At 35.2% G+C, this 18,893-nt stretch overlaps 4 protein-coding genes across 10 annotated transcripts in view; 1 reads left to right on the top strand and 3 right to left on the bottom strand.

The window, feature by feature from the left end:
* The first annotated feature begins 263 nt into the window (after positions 1–263).
* On the top strand, positions 264–1,403 carry LOC108975334 (ribosome biogenesis protein TSR3 homolog). Its single transcript, XM_018943723.1, has one exon. The coding sequence runs from the start codon at positions 350–352 to the stop codon at positions 1,163–1,165; it is 816 nt and encodes a 271-aa protein (XP_018799268.1). The 5' UTR covers positions 264–349; the 3' UTR covers positions 1,166–1,403.
* Positions 1,288–3,229, bottom strand: LOC108975333 (nuA4 complex subunit EAF3 homolog). Its single transcript, XM_018943722.1, has 4 exons — positions 3,030–3,229; positions 2,827–2,944; positions 2,658–2,770; positions 1,288–2,595 (listed from the first exon to the last, which is right to left on the bottom strand). The coding sequence occupies exons 1-4, from the start codon at positions 3,055–3,057 to the stop codon at positions 1,634–1,636; spliced, it is 1,221 nt and encodes a 406-aa protein (XP_018799267.1). The 5' UTR covers positions 3,058–3,229; the 3' UTR covers positions 1,288–1,633.
* An 85-nt stretch (positions 3,230–3,314) lies between these two features.
* LOC108975344 (cytochrome c oxidase assembly protein COX16 homolog, mitochondrial) lies at positions 3,315–3,862 on the bottom strand. The gene is made up of 2 exons (XM_018943733.1): positions 3,688–3,862; positions 3,315–3,618 (listed from the first exon to the last, which is right to left on the bottom strand). The coding sequence occupies exons 1-2, from the start codon at positions 3,804–3,806 to the stop codon at positions 3,444–3,446; spliced, it is 294 nt and encodes a 97-aa protein (XP_018799278.1). The 5' UTR covers positions 3,807–3,862; the 3' UTR covers positions 3,315–3,443.
* A 1,107-nt stretch (positions 3,863–4,969) lies between these two features.
* The window catches only part of LOC108975367 (facilitated trehalose transporter Tret1), a 28,438-nt gene continuing 14,514 nt past the window's right edge, over positions 4,970–18,893 (bottom strand). For 6 of the 7 annotated variants that reach the window (XM_018943797.1, XM_018943800.1, XM_018943799.1 and 3 more), the window contains 7 exons: positions 11,790–11,935; positions 9,945–10,055; positions 7,390–7,475; positions 7,213–7,329; positions 6,640–7,134; positions 5,540–6,583; positions 4,970–5,473 (listed from right to left, as the gene is read on the bottom strand). In XM_018943797.1, coding sequence (XP_018799342.1) covers positions 5,234–5,473; positions 5,540–6,583; positions 6,640–7,134; positions 7,213–7,329; positions 7,390–7,475; positions 9,945–10,055; positions 11,790–11,935 — 2,239 coding nt within the window. In that variant the 3' untranslated portion in view covers positions 4,970–5,233. Of the gene's footprint in view, positions 5,474–5,539; positions 6,584–6,639; positions 7,135–7,212; positions 7,330–7,389; positions 7,476–9,944; positions 10,056–11,789; positions 11,936–18,893 lie in introns of those variants that run through there. The other variant, XM_018943805.1, reaches the window with a different exon arrangement.

The following is an 18,893-nucleotide window of genomic DNA, read 5'->3' as shown; positions in this document are numbered from 1 at the left end:
ATAAGTACATAAGTACATATGTACATATAAGTATGTGTTAATTTGATATTCCGCATACGCAATAGTAACAATTAATATTCGTCTTCTGTTCTTGTAAATTTACAGCATATAATCTTTCATTGCATATAATTTCAAAATTCATTACCCATTTAAATATATTATGCAGTTTGAAATGTTCCTTTCTTTTTTATTTTTCAACTCAAGAGTTTGTGAACAAACCTAAAAACACATGTCATAGTAATGTCAGAAAATATAAACAAACCCACAAGTACTGTAATCAAAACACTTCATTTTTAATTTTCACTCTTTAGTTATTTGTATCGTTGAATATTACAATATACTTTGTGCAATGAGTGCCCGTAACCGCGGCAAAGGAAAACGTGGAGGAGGCACACATGGACAATATCGCAATGTGAAAACTAATCGCAAATGCGAACGTCAATTAGCGCAACGTGCCTGCGATCTCGCTAGTGATGATAGTGAAAGCAGTTCCTCTTCCTCGGATGCTGGTATTGATGGTATAGGACATCCACCAGACTTCCAAATTGCTATGTGGGATCTGAATCATTGCGACCCAAAGAAATGCTCTGGACGAAAATTGGCACGACTAGGTCTTATTGAAAATTTACGTTTGGGTCAAAAATTTCCAGGTCTTGTCCTTACACCGGTTGGTGTAAATTGTGTCAGCCCACTTGATAAAGATATAGTTGCAGCGGCAGGTGTAGCAGTGGTGGATTGTTCATGGGCTAAACTTGAAGAGACGCCCTTCAATCGCATGCGTAGCCCACATCCACGCTTGCTGCCATATCTTGTAGCAGCTAATCCCATTAACTATGGAAAACCCTGCAAATTGAGTTGCGTTGAAGCAATTGCAGCGACGCTCTATATTTGCGGCTACTTGGATGAAGCGCAATGGTATATGGGCAAGTTTTCATGGGGTCATTCTTTCATTGAACTGAATGAAGCACTGCTAAATAGCTACGCTGAATGTAAGTCCAGTGAAGAGATTCTGCGGGTGCAAAATGAATACTTAGAAAAGGAGCAAGCTGCACATAATAAACCAAAAGATTTTAGTGAATTCTACCCGACGAGTAGTAGCAGCAGTGATGAAAAAGATGACGACAAAGATATAAAAAATAATTGCGTTGAAACCATTGTAAAGTGAGTTTTGTTTCCTCGCTGAATTTTTTTAGTTAATTTGAAAGCAAACAAATGATAAAATAAAAATAAAAAGCTCTTCAGTTTCTGCCCACTTCCAATCACATGAGAATTGTAATAAAAAAATGATTTTTAAGATTTAGAAAATATTTATTCTAATTTTACGAACTCATACAAAAGTAATATTCAGATATTAATTATAATATAAATTCCAATTTTAAATACAGCAAATCTACATCTGGCAACAGGTTAAAGAAATTATTTATTAAAGGCTGATATCACTACAAGGGGACCCTCTACATAGTTGTATGGTTATGCTGGTCGTGCATTAAAATAAAATATAACGTGCTACGAATATGCGAATTAAGAACATATATGATGAAATCGTTTTGTTAACTGACAAATCAAAGCAAGTTTATTTTATAAAAGTGGCATATCCATTGGCACAACTCCCACAACCGCAGCAGATTTAAAATCATTGAGTATTTCGATGGTACTCTGGACTAACATTGACAAAATTAGTCATGCTGAAATAAGTGGCACTATTCTTCACAAGGAATTTGAGAAAGTCGTGAAGATGCACTAATAACATCTGCATTGATTTTTCATCTAATGCGGAGAATCCAAGCATTGATCCGAGTTTAACGAATAGACGCAGCAGATGAAATCCCCCATAAAGCTTGGAAAGTGGTGTTTCTGGATGTTGTTGCAATATTTCCGCATATTGGGGCCGCTCAAATTTATAGAGCAACTGTGAACCTATCATAACATTAAAATATTCAACAACACCATTTAGCACATCGTTAATTGCTACCTCCTTGGAAGCGTTCGTCGATTTTGATGTTTTCTTAAAGGCAATATATTGATCAACAATATCCTGAACTGTAATCTTCGCAGGAATGTCGAGCAGTTTGTGTTGGCGTGTAATAGCATCCCAATCATCGGCGAGGCATTGCTTAAGCTCATCTGGTATTTTTATTTTAACCTCCACTTTAGAAAGAAATGTTTCTTCATTTTCCACACACGTGTCCAAACGATTTTGATGTGATGAGCCTGCACTTCCAATGCTAGTGCCAGTAGCCGCAGGCGTTGTTATTGTATTACTACTGGTACCCGCTCCGCTACCATTAGATTTGTCACTTGCGTTTGAAGTTGATCCTCCACGCTTCTTTTTGGGAGGCTCATCTTTGGTTGTTTCATCTTTATTACTTGTTGCAGCGGTAGAATCATCCTTTGCGCTGACATCACTATCTTTAGCGATGGGTGTACTAGTTGTTGGTTTCGAGCGATTGCCTCTTCCCGAAGTTGATGGTGCTGCCAAGGGGGTTGTGTTTAAATCTTTTGATGGAGTGGAAGCGCGCGATTCACTGCTGCCACTAGCAGTACCGTCTTTTGAGGTGGCACCAGCTCCTTCGCTTTTTTTACCCTTTGGTGTACCTAAGTAAGCACAAAGAACTAGTAGTAATTCAATATATGTATATACATATGTACGAACTTACTCTTTTTATTTTTTCCAGCTGCATTCGAATGTTGTTTATATACCTCTTTTTGGCGTTGAACATTTGCTTCATTGTACTTTAGCACACGGTTCTCTGGCACCCATTCATCCCAACTAGGTTTGGAAAATCTATATTAGTTTGAAAGTTTTCAATATTCATAAATACTTACTTTTTGTTCCATCCGGCATAGTGAATGTAGTACTTTATTTGCTTATCTTTAGTAATTGTACTTTTAAGGGCTTTGGCTTCGTAAATAAGTGGTCCATGGAAACATAATACTTTTTCGCCTACGCGTTTATAATAAATATTATTAATAAACAATTTTTTAAAACGGAACAACAGCGTATGTAGTACACTTCAATTAATACATACCTTCGGCGAATTTTAGTTTGGGCGTCATTTCACTTTCAGAAGTTATTTTGATATTTTTTAATAAAACCAGGGAGTAAAAATTGTTTAAATTTTGAGTTTATGAATGTTGTTTTGTTGGTGAAAGCGATTTCTTCTCACGGATTGTATATTTTTAAGCAGCTGAGAATTTTTCGTTGAAATGTCAAAATTTTTGATCCACTTGATGGCATTGCCAACATAACGGATGTTATTTGTTTCGCGTGTAGCTCTTCTCACTTTACTGTTCACAATAAGAAAATGCATATATTGTTTATTATAAACGGTAATTTATTTACAAACTCAGTATACACTAAAACAAATGACTTAAAAGCTATGAATAGTAGAACATTAACAAAAATATCTTTTGCACTTTTCTAGCTGCATTTTTTACACCGACTATTGTGTCTCCTCCCATGGTCTAGGACCACGTTTGTTCTCCCATTCGTCAATATTCAAGCTTTTAATTCTTTCATATTCTTTGTCCAATGTCACTTCTTCAGGTTTTTTCATGGTTACACCATATTTCTCCATATCTTCTGGATTTACCGGCTGCTTACGAGAGAACTGATACCTGACAAGCAATGTAAACATGTCAGCATGTGTATATAAATTGGTTATGCTGTAATCAAGACATCCTTACCTGAGGCGGGCGAATTGTTCTAGTCCAAAGGAACCTCCAACTATTAAAATTAAAAACGGCACACCATATTTGATTGATTTCCTTTTGAAAAGAACATTTAGTTTCTGTGTCAGCGACATTTTTACGTACCGACTAAAATTTACATAAGTGAAATCAGCTGTGCTGCAATCTAATGCTGCCGGACTTCAACTGTAGAGGTGAAATAAATTTAAGTTGCACGTGTAATTAAAGCAGAGAACTTTTATCTGTTCTCTGATTAATATCATATACTCTAGTGGCAGAAATAATAGGAACAACAAACCAACTGAATTATATTAAGAGCCAAATAATTTTTAGTAACATATTTTTTAATCACCAGACACTATGAAACGATACTTTATAACAGTACTTTGCGTTTAATTCGATTTCCGTCAATTATTTCTACAATGTCGTTGGAATGCTATTTTTGTTCAAGTTAACAGCGTTTGAGCTAGCAGAAGTGTTAGTGGTACTAACTGAAAGTTTGTTTAAAAAAGTAAAATTTCGAACTAAAACGTGTTAAAAACATTTTGAGTTTAACCGATTCATATAATCTTGAGCATGTATTTCGAAAATAGCAGCTAGGAAAGTAAAATATGGACCGCTTTGCAACCATTTAGGCTGGAAAATAATGGTAAAACTATAAAAGAGAAGGAAAAATTTTAATGAAATACCAAAAATCAGGTCCAATGTCCATGAATATGAGATCTAAAGCCGCTGACAACTTGAAACCCCCGCAACTAAAAGAAATAATAGCTACTAAAAACTGTAGTTACGCCGAGGAAAAATAATATATTTAAAACTTCCAATGATTTGAAAATGGAAATGAATGCTCCAGTTACAAGTCCTAGAGCTTGGTATTAACTTCAACAAGTTAGATTAGTTAGAAGAAGTGCTAGAAAGATACCCTTTTTTAAATAAACTTACTATGCAGCAAAATCTTAACAAAATCGAACAAAATAAAGATTGCGTATGTATCTATAAAAGAGTGACAATTATGAAATTATACAGTTTTAGAGATACGACTGTGCTCTGGTACTTCCGGTTTCGTACTTTTATTTGACATTTCTTTCCATAGAGGAAATATGAAGCTTTTATTATATAATTTTAAAAGCCATCGCAACCAGTATTTCAAGGAATAAACAAATTTTCCGAGATCCTTAACCATCACGCATGTAGGTATAATCACTGTATTCCATAAATGCACTAAGCTTAGGTTTGGTGTATCATATGGACATTATTTCATATAAACATATAGTACATATTTCATATTTATAATTGTATTTATTATATCTTTCTTAAAACTTTCCTCAGATTAAAAGCTTGTGCATTCCTGTACGTACATACACACCTGTAAATATGTACTTATATACAACATATTCATGGTATCCACAAATTTACATATTTATACAAATAATAATACTTTTTTAATCCACAAATTAGTGCACTTGAAAAATTGCATGTAGACAGAACATCCATACATATGTACAAATTTAATCCTATTATATACATAACTATTTGCCAACCGTTATAAGTGCGTTGTATTGTTTTCTTCAAACGCAAGATTGGTCTCGCCTGCAACATGCAGTCGCTGAGGCACAAAATCACTTTGTTGTAATTGAATTATCTTCGCTTCAGTTTGTGCGCTTATAGGGATTTGTAAATTCTGAAGATTATCCAACTGTATGACTGTCTTATTCAAATCTTGACGGCATGATTTCTTCAACAAATTAGTTTTCGATTTTTTGGAAAAATGCGCCTCAATTTCCTAAAAGCAAAAATTAATTAAATTAATAGTGAATTTTGAAAATTTTGTGAAAACAACTCTACTTACGTGTAAAGTGCGTCCCTCGGTTTCGGGTAGTGTAAAATATAACACTAATGCGCCAAACAAAGCTACTGCCGAATAGAGCCAGAATGTGCCCGGCAAAGTAAAAGCAGACAGCATTTGTAGAAAAAGTTTATTAGCCAAAAACCCGAAAATGTAACCTAAGCCACTGACAAGGCCGGAAGCAGTGCTGCGCACTGGAGCCGGAAATACCTCACCGATAAGTATCCAAGGTATCATACGTATGCCGATATGTGCGAAAAAAGCACTGCCTAATAATAAAATTAATGGAAGCCAAACCAAGTTGTTGGTTGTTTGTGTTGGTACTGGTAACAAAACCTCTTTAGTAATTTCTCCTTCAGATCGTGACTTTGTAATGCGCTCGTCAAGTACAATTGACGCTAAAGTGGTAGTCAATTCTTCCTCTAAGTTTTTTGACACTGTTGTGGCTTCTGCCTGCTCCTCAGAGTCAAAAAGGTTTAGAAATGATGTTACGTTATCGCTACCATTATTTGCCTCTAGATAATCTAAGCCAGGTAATTGTACAAAAGTTAGAGGATCATTATAATCATCAAGGGAAAGCTCTAGCTCTTCCCGTTTAGAGCGATTCAAAGGGTTCAATGGCTCCTCGCTACCATTGTTGGTTATAAGTGTTGTCGTCTCTATGCTGTCATCATCTAAGATTGCGTATAATGTTGTTGTTTCCAACAATTTGTCATGCATCAAACTATCTGGCTCCAAAACTGATATCTCGTCCTCAAAAATTTTACTAATGTTGGCTTGAGTTATTAAATTCTCGCTTGGCACTATATTGGAAGCATTAATGACTACATTGTTCACTGCAAAACCAGGTACCACCTTGACATAATGTGCATAGGTAGCGGTACCAAACATACAAATCCCAACACCGATGGTAGATATCATAACCAATGGACGCTTGCCGGTGAAGTGTATTAGGAAGACACATAATATTGTTGCGATCATCTCGGCAACTCCCAACAAAATAGTGGCGTGATATTTATTGATTGGTGCTTTCAGTGTGTGGAAAATCTGCAAGAATTGGTGGTTCAATAAGAACACATTTTTTAAATGTCACATGTATATACCTGCACCGCGTATGTCTGCAGTGGTGTCTTGCCAGAAAAATGTCCGGTAAAGAATGTGAATGTGACCAATATAAACGGTACCAGAAAGGAACGTTTGCGAAACATTCTAAAGCGACTGGCCCACTTGGATGGCTTTTCACCATGATTGTCGACCGCTTCTTCTAACGCCGGCTGTGTAATCAATTCTTCATAGAGTCGATTGAACTCAGCTTCGATCATATATTCGGGCACCCAACCGCGTAGCCACTGCAATGATTTTACAGCCTCACGAAAACGATGCTCACGTATCAACCACGTCGGACTTTCGGGCACAAAGCATAGCGCTATTATACAAATAATCGGAAATGCTGAACTCAAAGCGGCTATCGTGCGCCAATCCAATAAAGAGCCCATAATAAATTGTATGAAAACGCCGGTGATGACACATGTGGAACCGAGCGCCGAGAGTATACCACGATATTTGGGTTCGGTGATTTCGGCAACATAAGTCAATACCTGCATGCATATACATATATGAAAAAAATTGTGATTGTGAGTAAAATTAATAATATAAACATATGTGCATTAAGTTACCGGCGCTTCCATAAGACCGCCACCTAAACCGCTCAAACAGAGCGCCGCATACAAATGCTCAGTTCGCGTCGAAAAGTGAAAGAGTAGCCATGACGCCAAAATTGGTAAATTAACCAGCTAAAAATTATATAGAACAATTAGTTTTGAATATAAAATACACAACTTCTTGTTTTTTACCTGCATGGCACGACGCTTTCCAATCGGTTGAGAGATAACTCCCGAAAAAAGGCAACCCAAAGGCACGCATATTAAATTTATTGAACCTGAAAAATTTATAATTTTTATAGAGTAATATATATGTATGTACATATCGTACATACTTATTTGCTTAATAATAAACTATTCAAACTACTATAAATTCAAAAAATATGAAATTTTATTGTTTGTAAAAGAGACATGTGACTGCATATAATAATTTTATGTATAGAATTATCCAAAAGCTAAAATCTCAATAAAAAACGAATCGAAAACTCAAAATATTTTTTATTATTTACCAAGCAAGTTTAAGCCAACTAAATTAAAATAAATAAAAATATCTAACACTTTTTTTATCACTTAATGACTTTTAGTAGTTTATTATTATTATTTGTCTAAAAAAAATAACACATACATATAAGAAAGTACCAAAAAAGAAAACTAGCACATAAAAACTCCTTGGTATAAGAATCTGCGACCCTACGAAAAAAAAGCAGAGGAGGCAGATGAGCGTCAGATCGCGGGTTGTTGCATTTAAGCTATTATTAAGGCCATTGTGCTCCCATGTGTGAGGATGGAGTCAGGTGTAGAAGTTCACGCAAGTGAGGAAAGTTCTCTGATCGCCATTCACTTGGGAGTGGCCAGAAACGATTCTTTTACATATGACTCAAGCAGCTCACGACTTCCGGTCTTTGACCAAATACCCTCTGTGTAGCCTAAGAACATCAGTATTCAGGCGAGCTAAAGTGAGAAGGCGAAACATCTCCTACATAGGGGAAACAACATCCCCCAATGAAAAGAAACAACAAACCTTGCTGTTGTTAACTCGGCTGTAATCGCGTAAGCGGTGTCTACGCCAATTAAGAAGAAGAAGTCCCATGTATTTATCATCAATTTCGCGCGTGCTATGCTTCTGAAGGTAGAATCTTAAAGGTACGTACCTTATGATGTTCCCTAGAATATTAATTTGTGTCCTTTTGCCTAGAAGTAGAAGTTTTTTGTTCTATTCACCATCAACACTACTCCAAAGGAACTTTGTGTTATGCGCTGTGTTGCTAGTGTTCCAAGACTTGAGGTGTTCCTCTGGGGTCCTTCGTTTCAAACAACTCTAGAATGTGCTTAATGGTTTGGAGCAGCTTAGAGAAAATATGTTTCCAGCTGTCGCCAATCGGACCAGTTCGTCCGCCTTTTCATTTACTTCTATTCCTATGTGACTGGGTACTCACATGATATTAACCGAGTTATTTACTGAGACTCTGCTTGCATAACCTAACGCAGAGAGATTGGTGCTACGAATAGCATTAATATGATCTTGCTCTTTGAACAGCCTACTTGGCACCTTCTGTTGTGCCCAAAATTTCGGTCTGTAATTGTAGTCATTTATTTTGAAGGTACCTTCTGCACAAAAGGCCCGCTTATCGAATTATGTCTGTTCGTTCGACTTTAAAGTGAACAACTCGAATAATAAGGAACTAAGTATGTTACCGATGGACGAAAACGCTCCAGCTCTGAAAGTATTCGACGCAGTACCCGCCGGGGGAAGCAGAGGAAGAGGAAGACCTCCACTCCGTTGGAAGGACCAAATGGAGATGGCTTCACTTGGAATATCTAATTGGCGCCACGTAGCGAAAAGAAGAAACGACTGGCGCGCTGTTGTTAACTCGGCTATAATCGCGTAAGCGGTGTCTACGCCAATCAAGAAGAAGAAGAAGTATGTTACCGTTAATACAAGACAATCCGGCATCACATATTGTCAACATTGCTCATATATATCCATATGTTAAATACTTCATACACTTTTACAATGTCTGAATGTTTTAACCTTCGATCCCGTTCGTACTTAAACCTTATTTTTAAAAAATTTCCCAAATTGTTACTCCAAAAGTTAGTTTAGTTCCTTAGATAATCTCAAAGGAAGCCTTAAGCAAGTCACAAAAAAGCGAATAACAACTCCAATGGGGGCATGTTGTTAGGTGTTTACTCTTGAGAAAGTTTTGTTTTGCTTTTTAATTCTTTAATAAGGTCAAAACAGTCAAAAAAGTTCATAACATTGAACATGTACTAATCAAAAAATACCAGAGTTGTACCAATTATAAACCACTTAAAGGTAGAGTAATTAGTTATGTTATTTGATTTCAATGATTTAATATAAACTTAATTAATAAATAACAGCAATTGTTTTCATCGATTTTATTTCACTGTTGGGAAAATATATAGTAACTTAAAAATTTAAAACTTTGAGATTTTTGCGTTGGTTTATAATTAATTAATATGTATTAAGCTTCCATATTTCGGACCGAAATCTGCCCCTTACTTGTATAGTTTAAAGATATTCGACTGTCTAGTTGGACCTGATTTTTATTGATAATGCAAATACGTATATCTATATGCTGTCTCTTATACACATCTAATCTGCCCCTTACTTGTATAGTTTAAAGATATTCGACTGTCTAGTTGGACCTGATTTTTATTGATAATGCAAATACGTATATCTATATGTATGTATACAGAAATTAATTTCAGTTTGCACTACTTACTGAACCAAGATATCTCATCTCTATTTAACACTATATCACTGGGTTCACGTCCATCACCACCCTGTATGGCCGGTATCACAATGGTGGGAAAACCGAGCGTCATACCATATACTGTTGGAAAAAAATTGTATGGATAATAAATGTACATATTTCATAGGTTTATACTATATTAACATTAAAATGTTTATGTATAATACGAAGGTGTTCAGAATATTTTGTTTTTAATAAATCAAAAAACTTCAATTATCAGTACTGGTGAAATGAACGTTCAAATAGAAGCGTTCAAAATAACATTAAACAATTAAATGATGAGTAACATTTACGTAAACGTTTATTTAAAAACAGGGTTGCGAATTTTTTGATTAAAATGATTGTAATAAAAAATTATAGTCTGATCTTTAATTTAAAAATTGAAATAAGACAAAAAGTGTTAAACTATGTGGATAACGCAAGCGTATAATAATCTAAATTTCAAATACATACTTGGGCATTTTTCCTAATTTTTTCAATCCAATATTTAGGATTAAAATTTTCTTTTTAATCCGATTTTTGGGATTAAAGATTTAATTTTATATTTCAATCCGGCATTCGGGATAAGAAATTTTAAAATTATTTCTAATTAAGAAATTCGGGATTACAAAATAGAAGAATATTAATTGAAATTTTAAAATAATTGTATTTTTATTACATTTTTTGCAGCAACCATCTTTGGAAATTTATACTTTCACCAAAAATTCTAATTAATTTTTTCTCTTTTCTATTCAGTATGCTCTGAACACACCAGTATAAGAGAAAAAATTTGAATATCTGATGCAAATCAAACAGGTAAGGAAGGGCTAAGTTCGGATGTCACCGAACATTTTATACTCTCGCATCAAATACCGTATTTGTGTAAAGTTTTATTCCGCTATCATCATTGGTTCCTTATGTATATATTATACAGAGAAGGCATCAGATGGAATTCGAAATAGCGTTATATTGGAAGAAGGCGTGGTTGTGAACCGATTTCACCCATATTTCGTACAAGTCAGCAGGGTGTCAAGAAACTATTATGTACCGAATTTCATTGAAATCGGTYGAGTAGTTCCTGAGATATGGTTTTTGGTCCATAARTGGGCGACGCCACGCCCATTTTCAATTTTAAAAAAAGCCTGCGTACACCTTCCTTCTGACATTTCTTCCGTAAAATTGAGTGTTTCTGACGGTTTTTGTTAGTCGGTTAACGCACTTTTAGTGATTTTCAACATAACCTTTGTATGGGAGGTGATTATCCAATTTGTTCCATTTTTGAACTGTATATGGAAATGCCTAAAGGAAACGACTGTGTAGAATTTGGTTGACATAGCTATAGTAGTTTTCGAGATATGTACATAAAAGTGAGTAGGGGCGGGGCCACGCCCACTTTTCCCAAAAAATTACGTCCAAATATGCCCCTCCCTAATGCGATCCTGATAAATTTCACTTTCATATCTTTATTTATGGCTTAGTTATGACACTTTATAAGTTTTCGGTTCTCGCCGGTTTTGTGGGCCTGGCCGGTGCCGATTTTGCCCATTTTGGAAATTAACCTTCTTATGGAGCCAGGAAATACGTGTACCAAGTCTCATCATGATATCTCAATTTTTACTCAAGTTACAGCTTGTAYGGACGGACGGACAGACAGACATCCGGATTTAAATTCTACTCGTCACCCTGATCACTTTGGTATATATAAACCTATATCTGACTCTTTTGTTTTAGGACTTACAAACAACCGTTATGTGAAAAAAACTATAATACTCTCTTTAGCAACTTTGTTGCGAGAATATAAAAATGAAAATATAAATTACATTGCTTGTTATTTACCAAAGAGTAATATATTCTTAGCGCTTACAGCTAAAAATTGTGGTAAGGCGCTGCGAAAAGTACTAATCTCTCGATGTTCACCGGCGATGTCTGACGACAGATTTCTGTTGCCATTTTGTATGAAATACGGCCGGTTATTAACAACTCTGAAATTAAAAAGTAAATAATTATAAAAATTGTGAAATATTTTCAAAATCTTAATTTGGCTAAAATTGTTTTAATATTACCCACAAACAAAACATAAGTACTAATGTTTAATTTATAACAAGGAAGGATCGTTTTAAATATAAGTTTGTAAATTCCTAGGTGTATACATATGTATGTATATAAACAAAATTTGCATTTTCATTCCAGAAATTTAGTAAAATAATCAAATATGTAAATGGATTAAAGTTGTATTACTGATTAAATAAGCAATGCAAAACTTGCATATAAATAACGGTACGAATAGTAAAAGTAGCAGAATGGTTAAATCATATAAATGTACATAAATTATACCGTTGGAATTATTATATTACTTTTAATACTATACATTCTAATAAATAAAGCCGCAGCGCTTATATCAGTAAGCATTCTCTTCTTCTTAATTGGCGTACACACCGCTTACGCGATTATAGTCGAGTTAACAACAGCGCGCCAATTGGATATTCCAAGCGAAGCTAGGTCCTTCCAATTAATTTTTAACTTATTTTTTAGCATAAAGCACATTCAGAGTCCTGAAAACATTATTCAATTAGTGGAATAGCATTTGGTAGAGTCAGCTTCAGCACATAAAACTGCTTTTTGTCGAAACAGTTGTTACTCAAAATTTCGTATCGAAAAGGAATTTGAAAGCCTGTCAGAAAGAATTTGAATTGTTCTCCTTACTCCCAAAATAAATAGTCAGAGTTCTGCGTTTTTTAGAGTTCTATACTGACTTAAGCACCTTGCACCACTTAGGCAGGTGAAGATTTTTTTTTTGTTTTGAGCATGGGTTTTACTTAATTTATTGTAGTTATATTAGCATGAACGAATCAAACGAAATCGAAAATATTTGCTTTTTAAGCATATCATAGTGAGTTGACCATTTTTGAATTTCTCGCCCATATAATTTCGATCTTCGCGGACTGTTGGCCTCCAAAGAAAGGGAAGAGTAAGATTTAAAGGTGTTGCTTGCATCGTTCTTTTTGTATGACAGTATGTTTTTACGAATTGCAGAGAAATAATAAGGATGATGTGGTATTTATATAATAGTGGAAAAGCGGTAAAATGAAAATTGTGAGAAAAGAGTAAACAGCTGATTGTGAATTGTGACAAATTGTCATGGATACCACTGAAAACAGTCTCGCATAGTTGCAACTTTGGCGCAAAAAAATTGTATGTAAAAATTAACAACTGTTTTGCGATATTGCCCTCTTTGCGAAGTTTGCAATAATTTCCACAAGTTTGCGACATTAAATGAGTACCACTTTGTTTAATAATTTTTTTCCTGTAATATCTAGTACAAATGTCTTTGAGAAGTTATACACAAGAAACTAACTCCTTTTGCTACATTTGCGACGAATTTCTTAAAATGAGGGAAAAAGCTTACTTCAATCTATCTGTTAAAAATAACGACAAGAGATGGGCTCCCCATGTGTCGTGTAACTCTTGCAAATGTATTCTGGACGGTGAGTTTATTTTGTAGTCATAATAATTAACAATTTTGATTACATTTATTAGGTTATAATGTGTTACGCTTTATTGTAAGTGTAGGTACCTAGGTGAAGGAAGAGCAATGAAGTTTGTTGTGTCGGGAATTTAGAGGGAACATAAATATTTTCCGAATTTTTTCCAAGCTTTCAGGGGCGAAAATAGAAGCTGAAGTATTTGTAGGCTCTCAATATTGTGATATTATATTTTCTTGAAGTTGCTTGGCAATGGGGAGAAAAATGGACACCATAAAGCCGGCAATTATGACGATTCTGATCACTGAAAGGATTACGAATTTCTCCATTATCGGATGTAGAATGTATCGAAACATTCTCATTGAGGTAAATTTGAAGATAATATAAGGGATCTATTCGAAGAAAGAGGAGAACACTTCCATCAAGATATAATGGAATTTAAGAGACGTTGCCAAAGCCAGTATACAGTACAGGAAAGCTATATTTGCGAGTAAATAAGAAAACCTTCTACAAAACATGATAGGAAAAATAAAACTGTCAATTTTAAGACATTTTTAAACTATTTGAGAAATTTCTATAATAAAAATAAATCCTAAATGGATGCAAGGATTAAAACCAGGGAAGGCTTGTTAGTTAAGTGGGGTCTAGAGCGAGCTTTCACCGGATTTTATTCATTATAAGCACTAATATGCACCTTATACTCTTAATTTTATAACTCACATATTGGCCGATGTATGCGGTATAAAGTCACCCGGAAGTTCGAAAATGTTTATATTAGGTATATGGGTGCTAAGGAAAGTATTGACCTGATGGAACCCATTGTACACAGTCATACTACTATCAGGAAAAGAATTTTCTCCGAATTTAAATTATATATCTCACACATTGACCGATATTTTCGGTAAAAATTCAATTTTTGGTTCCGTTTACTCAGTTTTTAGTCATGATTGACCAATCTCAAATGCCCTATTTCTGCAAAGTTTTATCCTGATATAATAATTCTTTCTTGATTTGTATATTGAAAAGTAAAAGTTTCAAAAGGAATCTAAAATTGTGTTATATGGAAAGTGTTCCAATTTCGCTCCGTTTAAGCACCTCTAATACCATCTCGGGAATAAAATTTAATGTCTCTGATGTATTTAGCTATTGAGTTATGGCATTCTTAATAGTTTTTAACAGTAGCGTTATGTGGGCTGTGAGCCCATTTCATTTCGGTAGGAGTTCTTATAATATTTGCTCTTGGCGAATTCGAACTTTGTCAAAAAACTCTCTTACCAAATTCCAACAAGGTAGATCCATTTTTACTCAAGTTACAGCTTACGAACATTTATATATACTATATATAACCCCATATATATCTTGATTATTCTTAGGTGATACGTATAATCGTTAAGTGAACCAAACTATACAATCTGTAGCAACATGTTACAAAAGTATAATAAGTATTTGTTCAGTACCAATTCCTAATCACTGTAGAGTTAACTATGCAGACCTCTCTGTAAAATATTCATAACTTCTAACACTTAAATATAGGTATATGGTAATAATTAGCCTTATAGAAACACATGTTTAAGAGTTATTTTAATTATTTTCTACTCAGTTGAAGAACGACACGTGCACGATCTATTTCTAAGCCTACAAATTCTTTATCGCAAACCCAATTTACGTAATTTATTCAAAGGGTTGTCCGAAAAGTAATATTACAGACTCGATTTAAAAAAAAAAAATATTGAACCAATTGTTACAATTCTTTAAAAACATTACACTTCCTTCTGCGTCGATGCAGCGTTACCAGCGCGATTTCCAAGCATTGAAGGCGTCACGGAAGGCATTCTCCGGAGTAGCCTTGAGAGCCGAGATGCATGATGATGGGGTCCCCTCTGGCATCTCAAAATGCTTGCCTTTTATCGGCCTTTTCAGGGAAGGAAACAAAAAAGCCCGGGGGCCACATATGGGCTGTAGGGCGGCTACGGAAGCGTTGTGATGTCGGCCTTGGTTAGGTCGTTATTTGGGTAGTTATTTCTGATCGTCAATGCAGCGCATGTTCAAGTGCTCCGTCACAATGTCATGAACCACACATAAATTTAACATATGGCCAATTAAACGACTACGACTGTCAGTGTTTGTCGAAGCAGCCATCCAAAAAGGCCTAGTGCCACCCAGACACACCTCTTCTTGCTAAAACAACATCTGGGTAAGCTTGCTTGATTATATCAAACGTCTCTGTCGCAGATTTACCGAATTTCACACAGAATTTAATCGCGTATCTCTGCTCTAACAAACCCTGAATTTTCGGCTTACACCACTCACAGAAACAATTCGCCCGAAAATGACTGACTCTCCAAGTGCTCGGAGACAACTGACCAGCCGCTCAGACCTATTACTTTTCGGACAAACCGTGTACATTCATTTATACTTTAATTGTTTACAAGGCATGCACATAGTCACTAATCTAGTAATTAATCTAAAAAAATGCGGGAAATTAAGTTGAGCTAAGATTTAGTAAAATTCAGTAAATTTAAAGATAATTATAAGTAGGAGGAAATATTTTGGTTTAAATTGGAAATTTCTCTTATTCTTTTCAATTTTACTTAATTTTGATTTGTCATTGAAAACGCCTTTTTTTTTATCTAAAAGTCAAATACTGCTTTTCAAATACATATGTTTCGGTATAATCAATCAAAATTTATTTTGCCATCTCCTAATTTCAAAAACAAATTAAGAGGGTTTCTCCTTATCTAAGGATGGTGCTAAGTATATATACCAAGGCCAACAAATTTCTATAAAATCCTTACTTTCTAAAATTATAGTTACTGTTAACGATATCGCTAAACAGCAAAGATCTGTCAGATATTTATAAAAATAATCAATAATAATGCTAATTATTTGAACTAAAAAATATCGTTTAATTTTTAGAGAATGTCTAAGATCATATGTTTTTAAATGACTCTTTTCGAATTCCGTTCCCATGTCAGTCATTCTTTTGAGAACGAAGCGGACACGTTGTGTGAAATACATTCGGGTGTACGCAACGGAACTTTTGTGAATCTTTATTAAATTAGATTCTTCAACTTGGCAGCAGTCGGGAAATGTTTCTCCAATACAGCCCGCAATTGTTTTATGCCTGGGGAATATATAGAAGATATTGAATCCTTTGTATATTTGGCTGTACCCGATTCATGAGGTTCCTTTCAGGATCTAAGTAACCGTATCGGAAAAATTAACCAAGCATTTGGAGTCGTTCTCCCTTTTCGCTGTTTGGTGCGAATTGGAGATTCTAAGTGTAGCCAAGTCCTTCTCAACCTGGTCTTTCTAACGGAGTGGAGGTCTCCTTGTCCAATGCTTCCCCCGGCGGGTACTGCACCGAATACTTTCTGAACTGGAGTGTTTTCGTCCATTCGGATGACATAACCTAGCCAGCGTAGCCGCTGTCTTTTAATTCACTCTCTATAATATCTCTTACAGCTCATTGTTCCATCGAATGCGGTATTCGCGGTGGCCAATACCTAAAGGACTACAAATCTTCCGCAGAACCTTTCTCTCCAAAACTTGTAACGTTGACTCATCAGATGTTGTCATCGTCCATGCCTCTGCACCATTTAGCATAACATGGATGATAAGTGACTTATAAAATAGGTTTTTGCTCGTCGAGAGAGTAGCACCTTTTGGTAAAAGTTTTCTGCATTGGATTTCGTGACTGTCATTGTGGCTGACATTGTTGTTGCAGTTAATACTTCGAAGATAGACGAAATTATCTACGACTTCCAAGTTATGATATTTCGTCTTACCCTCTTACAAAGAAGCGAGGCAAAGGGTCTGGTACTAACCCTTTGCCTCGCTTCTTTGTCCAACTTAGAGAAAGCAGAACTAAGGGCGCGGTTGATATGGACAATGATATCGATGTCATCATCGAGAAGATTGTACCTTTTCTATTTAAGAGGATGGAGCCATACGAAAGTGAGGAGAGTTCTGTGAGCGCCAATCACTGGAACGTGTCTAGAAACGATTCTTTTACATATGGTTCAAGCAGCTCATGACTTCCGGTCTTAGACCAAGTATCTTTCGGGTAACCAAAAAAACATGTATCAGAAGTTTGGTATGGAATTGGGACCCACCCCCAATCAAAGGGACACAACAACCTCCGATGACAGAAAGTCCGGTCCCTTAATTGGGAAGACGCCGCTGACCAGCTGGTTGGTGTCCTGAAGAAAACTACATTTGTTTAAATCGACTATTGTCTTCGCAGATTATTATGAATATTGTTTTCCATAAAATAAAATCCATTTTCTTTGAAATTTATAAGTGCGAGTGGGCAAAACGGGCAAAATAATTTTCATTGGCTTAAACCAGGCTAGACTGAGGCTCGTCGAAAGACCTGCATGAAAGGCAGGAGAGTTTTTAAGCATCGAAATCTAAAACTGCTCAGATGCAGAAATTAAAATTTCAACAGCTAAGATTAAGTACGTTATTTTCATACAATATTATTTATTGAGAGAAAACAATATAGACTATTTAATTTCGAAAAGTGAATCAGATAAATCAAAAGTGAAGAATGAGAATTAAAATCATGACATATGGGACAGAATGGTTTGTTAAATTCAAAATTGGATCCACAAAATTTTAAACATAACGGTATAAACTGCCATGATAAGCGACCCGGGGTATTAAATTTAATGAAAATTTTCGAAAAAGTATATTTAAAGCAGATTATTTCGAAAAAAAGATTTTGATATGTCAATTACTGTAATGCTATATTGTACACCAATGACTGGCGCCAGTAAGTCGGCATGTAACGGTACTTGTTTAAGTAGGCAAATCACAATAATAGAAGCATCGTAGTAGTAACGCGGAAATTCGTATAAGCGCATGTTAGAAAAATACATATTTTTTAAAAGAGGAGCTGCAGCGTAAAATTTTGTTTGCTTTTCATTAGACGGTAGATAAAGTGGGCTTTTTAGTGTAAAATTTTGTATTACATGTATTTTATTGATAATTTATATCATGCCTAAAGGATCTTATTTGACGCAAGAAGAACGGGTGTCAGTTAAATTGTTAAAGGAAGAGAAGTACGCAAATCGTGTGATTGCAAGGAGAATAAGGAGGTCTGAGAACGTAATCCGTAATTTTTTAAAAAACGGCAGTAAGTATGGAATAAAACCGCCAACAAAGGGTAACCAAAAACTGACACTCCGTCAAACAGGGAAAATACTCAATGAAGCAACAAAAAATAAACTAAATTGCAGTCAAATTAAAGCAAAATTAGAGATCGACGTTACACCTCGTCAAATCGCCAGGGTTCTTTATACTTCCCTGAACGTTAAATGGACAAAATTGAAGAACAAGCCACGTTTAACAACACAGCACAAGCAAGAACGGTTAAAATTTGCCAAAAAATACATGTTCTCGAAAAAGGAGTGGTAGAGGGTTATTTTTTCGGATGAGAAAAAATTCAATTTAG

Source organism: Bactrocera latifrons, unplaced genomic scaffold (assembly GCF_001853355.1).
Source record: "Bactrocera latifrons isolate USDA-ARS-PBARC rearing strain unplaced genomic scaffold, ASM185335v1 scaffold_64, whole genome shotgun sequence".
Taxonomy (NCBI): Eukaryota; Metazoa; Arthropoda; class Insecta; order Diptera; family Tephritidae; genus Bactrocera; species Bactrocera latifrons.
The sequence above is the reverse complement of the archived record's forward strand: the minus strand, read 5'-3'. Positions and strand labels throughout refer to the sequence as shown.

What these genes read in the sequence shown, in the direction of transcription:
- LOC108975334 (XM_018943723.1), top strand. Translation starts at nt 350, where the DNA reads ATGAGTGCCCGTAACCGCGGCAAAGGAAAACGTGGAGGAGGCACACAT.
- LOC108975333 (XM_018943722.1), bottom strand. Translation starts at nt 3,057, where the DNA reads ATGACGCCCAAACTAAAATTCGCCGAAG. An exon ending in CAAACTAAAATTCGCCGAAG is followed by an intron (nt 2,945 to 3,029) that starts GTATGTATTAAT and finishes ATAAACGCGTAG; the next exon opens with GCGAAAAAGTATTATGTTTC. An exon ending in AGCTGGAAAAAATAAAAAGA is followed by an intron (nt 2,596 to 2,657) that starts GTAAGTTCGTAC and finishes GTGCTTACTTAG; the next exon opens with GTACACCAAAGGGTAAAAAA.
- LOC108975344 (XM_018943733.1), bottom strand. Translation starts at nt 3,806, where the DNA reads ATGTCGCTGACACAGAAACTAAATGTTCTTTTCAAAAGGAAATCAATC. An exon ending in GAACAATTCGCCCGCCTCAG is followed by an intron (nt 3,619 to 3,687) that starts GTAAGGATGTCT and finishes ATTGCTTGTCAG; the next exon opens with GTATCAGTTCTCTCGTAAGC.